At 50.6% G+C, this 5,392-nt stretch overlaps 1 protein-coding gene across 1 annotated transcript; it reads right to left on the reverse strand.

Annotated features, from left to right (window-relative positions):
* Positions 1–2,108: 2,108 nt before the first annotated feature.
* On the reverse strand, positions 2,109–5,074 carry LOC119365923 (F-box protein At3g07870-like). Its single transcript, XM_037631574.1, has 2 exons — positions 3,864–5,074; positions 2,109–2,542 (listed from the first exon to the last, which is right to left on the reverse strand). The coding sequence occupies exons 1-2, from the start codon at positions 5,061–5,063 to the stop codon at positions 2,375–2,377; spliced, it is 1,368 nt and encodes a 455-aa protein (XP_037487471.1). The 5' UTR covers positions 5,064–5,074; the 3' UTR covers positions 2,109–2,374.
* Positions 5,075–5,392: the final 318 nt, after the last annotated feature.

Consider the following 5,392-nt stretch of genomic DNA (forward strand, 5'->3'; position numbering starts at 1 on the left):
CCTCTCTTTTGCCGTCTCCAGTTCACACCCATGGCCGAGCGCTTCCCAGGCGACGGCGCGGCGGCGAACGGCTTCGGCCACCGCCATCTTCATGAAGACGAGGCTCGCCTCCTTTACGAGGCCGAGTACCCGGTCCCGCCGGACATGCGGGTGCCCGGAGCGTGGAGGATCAGCGCGGGCGGCGTGCCGGTGCCCCCGGTACCCACCGGCGCGGCGCGGCGTGCGGAGATCGCACGCATCAGCTCGAACCTGCCGCGTGCGGCGAGGGAGGGGCCACGGTACGTCCCCGACAGCCCGCTCTGGGACCCTTACTTCCGCCGCCGTCACGCCCAGCAGCTCGAGGCCACCAACGGCGTCGTGCCCTCCGGCAGGCTCAACGCCGCCGGCCGGCGTCGGTGGTGGGGCGTGCCCGGGCGCACGTTGGAGGCCGTCCTCGAGTACATCGAGGGCGGCAACACGCCGCGCCTCGAGTACCCCGCTCCCCCTTCCTTCTCACGTTGCCGGGGAAGCTCCTGGACCCCGAGGCGCATGGAGACCGGGGGGTCCTCCTCCTCGTCCGGCGGCTCGCCCTGCCTCCGCCCCGTCAAGCCGGAGCCCCAGGGCACGCCGGTCAGCGCGCGCACCCGCAGCTCCAGCGTCCGCATCGGCGCCAACGCCTCTCCACCCACCGGCCACTTCGTCCTCATCGAGCCCAAGCCGGAGCCCAGCCTCCCCGCGGAGTACGAGGAGATAGCCCGGCGCGGCTTCTCCGACGAGGACGCCATGCGGTGGGCGCGGGACGACTACCTCCGCGACGAGATGGTCCGGCAGCGCCAGGCCCTGGAGGAGATCGCCGCCCGCAAGCGTGGGCGCGAGGACGAGCACGACGTCGTGGTCCTCGACAGCGACGACGACGACGACGACGACGCCCCTGGACCGTCCAACCCGCCGCGCCAACCGGGGGAGGGATGCAGCAGGGACGGCGGAGGCGGAGGCGTGGGCGGCGGCGACGACGACGACGACAACGATGATGACGACGGCGGTGACTACACGCGGTTCTACAGCCTCCTCGGCATGTAGAACCGCGTGGGCGGGCGGCGAGGCGGGCGGCGAGGGAGACGGCGGGGGTAGCCCGCGGTAGTTTTTTTTCTTTTTTTTAAAATATGTTTAAGTTTGAACGAACTCGCCGATGTTTGCGTTAAATTTGAGTCATTTTTGCGCCGTATTTGACTTTTTTGACTAACCGTGAGCGCCGCGACTGGGGGGCATCACGCCCCCAGTGCGCGGTTTAGCGCCGGTGCGCCCCCGGGGGCGATTTTTTGCCCCTCCTGAGGGGCCAACGACTGGAGATGCCCTAAGAGCAACAACTCCTTTTAAAAACTTCCCGTAAATCAGATGGGAGAGTTCTAAAACTTCCCCTAAAACTGTTCTTACGGGATGATCATAAAAAATAGGGGAGGTTGTCTGGAGCAACTTTTGTCAGCCCCCTTAACTTTTTCCCCTAAATCTATTTTTATTTTATTTTTCAAAGTGAACAAAAATTAGATAATTGCCCACAAGGGGCAGTGTGAAGCGGTGCGAGCGAGCGGCATGCGGCGGCATCACTCCGGCGGCGTTTACAGGAAGGTGGGGCAAAAAAGTCTCTCCTACAGTTCACGTAAAGTGGTCATGAAGATCTTTCCGTAAACCAGCGGGAAGAAAGGGCCAATTTTATCAGATCATGTATTGTTTACGGAAATTGTTGGAGAGATTTTCTTTGCCCCAACTTTCTGTAACTGGTGATTATTTTAGAGATACGGAAACAATACTCTAAAACCGAAGCTATGGTTGGGTTATTCCGCTAAGGTGTCAGAATAAAATTATCAGCGGCATAGGTGAGAGGAGAGGGGGGTGAGTTTACAGCAACAGCAAGGCTAGATCGGACACCAAAAGGCGTGAGGCGGGCGGCGAAGGGAAATGGGAGGCGGAGCGACCGGAAGGCGAAATGGCGCAAATAGGTACCATTTGAGAGAACTCATGATGTAAGCGTTTACTAATCGTTGGTAAAAAGTTCATGAATAAGTCTAGTAAAACCAACAAAAATCATGTGAATCAACCACTATACTGAGATTCCATTAAACCAAGCGGGTCACTGCATTAAGACAACACAGCTGGTCCAAACCACAAGAGGACCCGCCAACACTGATGTTGGCAAAATAGAAAGTTGCGTTGCAACAAAAGCATATAGAGCGCCAAAATAGTACTGAAACACAAAACATAGAGTCTGGCAACATGCATCTTGTTACAAACTAAGGCACCCGGCGCGCAGTCTAGACTAAATACATCTCGAACGATACATGACCTCTAGAAAGTGGACACCACACCACCTGCGTCTCAAATGGGCTGAAATTGAGAACTATGTTTCAGGGAAAAGAGGGATGACACTCAAGCTTAGTGGCATTCGTGATTTGTGGTACTCTGAATCGGGATCCACCGACAGCCAATACAGATGCCACATACACTCTTCGCAATGTTGGTCGGCTTCGGGGATAAAGTAGCACCCGCATGTTGTACAATGTTTAGCCTGCAAGAACAAAAGAAGACGTCAGACCTCATGCAAACCAAGTGTGAACGATTAATGCCAAAATGCTGAAGTGGAGGAAGATCACTGCCCACCATTGGTCAGTGTACCTTCTCGTTTAAGAACATTGTGTCAAACAGAACCAAGGACAAACAAACAGGGGGTACAATGCAACGCCCTCCTACAGTACCAACTAGTGAGAAACTAGGACCGTATATTACCCCCTTTGCTTTCATAAAACTATTGTTTTGGACAATGGCATGGACTTCAAACACAGTTTTGACCAGTACTCCCTCCGTTCCTAAATGTAAGTCTTTGTAGAGATTCCACTATAAACCACATACGGATGTATATAGATGCATTTCAAGTTTAGATTCATTCATTTTGCTCCGTATGTAGTCCACCTTGTGGGATCTCTATAAAGACTTATATTGAGGAACGGAGGGAGTAGTTTTTATTATAATATGTTCGTTCATAGAATCAAAACATTTATATCGTGAAAGTACTGTCCTTGACAAATTTATGTACATTATTTTTAAGTATTTAATTCAAATATTTCTTAACATATAGGTACTCTGTTTTGGAAGTTTGACTACTTGTGAGTATATGAGACTGAAACGACAGCTTTTAGGGAAACGAATGGGCTAGAAATTACTTATCCTCTTACATTGGTGATATCGACTACAGTTAACTTGCTAAATCAATAATAACAACAACAACAACAACAATAATAATAATAATAATAACAGAGCAAACTAGCTCACCGAAGAAAGAGAAGGCACATGTCAAACATCACGGAGCTAACCAGCAAAATATATACGGGAAGGAGCGGTGTGAAAAAGTAAACTGCACAAGTTTATGCAATGTTGTTGGTAGTTTCGTAGTGGTATTTTCAAATCAGACCCGTGATTGCTTTGGGAATTATGATTGTCAATTTTCTTAACTTCAGCATACATGCCACAGGAGGAGTAAGAGTAAGTGATGTTCTCTCACTCATAGGGTATATAACATTCAAATATAAATCTAGCAAAATCTTCAACAGTCTAAATTAATCAGTCGGAGCAAAAGCTGCCGTAGCCCCAAATTATATAGCTCAACAACTATGGTAATAGAAAGTTGAAATATCATGTATCGCCTCATGACTACAATACAAACATTGTTTTCCTGCCAATCCATTCACATGACTACAAGAAAATAGAGAATTACTGAAAGCATGGCTGAAGTTATACATATGTGGATATGCCAAAAATCTACAACTCACAGAAGATTCCTTACATTGCACATAGAAATTGTACCTGAGAAAACAGAAATAAACAATACTCACCTCAGAGGTAAAACTGCTCTTCAAACTCAACAGATTTCCTGTGTATATAGCAAACAATCTGGAGCCTGCCATCTGAAATTCAGTATAACTCTCTGAAACCGGATCATATATTCGCAGCAAATCTGATGTGTCGATGGCTATTCTGCCGTCGTCTAGAACCAGCAAGGGTTGTGCAAAGAGATTTTCGTATTGAAAACCAATGCTGTACTTTCTATCCCAGAGACATTTCTCAATGTCAACCAAAAACCACAGGTCCAAAGGGTAACCCATAGGATCGTGTACCATAACCAAGAACCCATTCATATTGACCAACGAAAGTTTACGGAATAGATCACTGTAATCACACCTTCCATTACCGGCCTCGATAAAGTTACGCACTTGGAGTGGACCTCGGAGCGTGCCCATCCACTCCTCTGCCTCGAGGTCGAAACAAGCAATGCTACATGGCTCGACGCGGTCTCCACTATATGTAAAGCGGTGGCTTCCGAAATCCAACAAGAAGTAGACAACTCCATTGACAACCACACTTTTCTTCGAGCCACTAGTGACAGGGCACGGAGGACATGGTCTCTCCCTCCATCTTGCATGACGATCGCCGCCGCCACGGCCACCACCAAGGGTGATGACCTCGGAGATCATCGGCTCGGAGCCGTGACACGAGCTATCGACGCTAACGCAGCGGAGGGCCTTGTACTCTCCCGTGGAGACAACCTGTCCCAACTCAAATGCATAGGAGAAGAAAGCTTTGACATGCGCGTGCTCCTGTGCGCGCTTGTAGGGCAAAGCCAGAGTATGCCCTGTGGCCGGGTCAATTACTTGACCGCTTGTGTGGCAGTCTCCGGTGACACAGATGAGATCCAGGCGTGTGCACAGCAATGTGGCATCCTCTATGCTGGTGGTCATCCGCCTAACGACATGGCCAGACAAGTCCATTATGTTAATGGTCCCTCCCCCGTCTCCGAGCAGATCACGGATGCATGTGACAATGAGCGGCCCAGGGTGCTTTGACTTGTGCGCTGCGATGAAGAGCGGGTCGGACAGGAAGGACCTCCAGGATCGGCACACGGCTCGGAAGCGGCAGAGCGTCTTTGCCGGCAGGCGCAGGAGGATGTCACGCAGCACATCTTCAGGCAAGACAGCGGCACCGGCAGTGGGCTCGGCTTGACTACCCTGTGCAGCACACGGTGTTGGCATTGCCATAGCCGACGATGCACGATCTGCAGTTAACAGGGCACCTGTTAATTTTACTCGCCAATGTGGCGACTGACAAACAAACGCCCAAAAACATCAAAGTTTTACTCAGGCCATGTTTGGTTAATCCCCTCCCCAAGTGTGACTGAAGTTGTAAACGAGACGGCATATATATGCGAATCAAGTGGTAAATAAAATACTACAATATCCTACCCTTCCCCCGTCGTCTCTCGCGTGAGCTATGAACCGAAAGCTGGTTATCACAAGAAACGCGGAACCTAAGCCCTAAACCTAAATGTGTAGGGTTAGGAAATCAAATGGTCAGCAGCGTTGGTGAC

The sequence above is a fragment of the Triticum dicoccoides genome, chromosome 2B (assembly GCF_002162155.2).
Source record: "Triticum dicoccoides isolate Atlit2015 ecotype Zavitan chromosome 2B, WEW_v2.0, whole genome shotgun sequence".
In the NCBI taxonomy this organism is placed as follows: domain Eukaryota; kingdom Viridiplantae; phylum Streptophyta; class Magnoliopsida; order Poales; family Poaceae; genus Triticum; species Triticum dicoccoides.

What these genes read in the sequence shown, in the direction of transcription:
- LOC119365923 (XM_037631574.1), bottom strand. Translation starts at nt 5,063, where the DNA reads ATGGCAATGCCAACACCGTGTGCTGCACAGGGTAGTCAAGCCGAGCCC. An exon ending in AGAGCAGTTTTACCTCTGAG is followed by an intron (nt 2,543 to 3,863) that starts GTGAGTATTGTT and finishes TTGTTCTTGCAG; the next exon opens with GCTAAACATTGTACAACATG.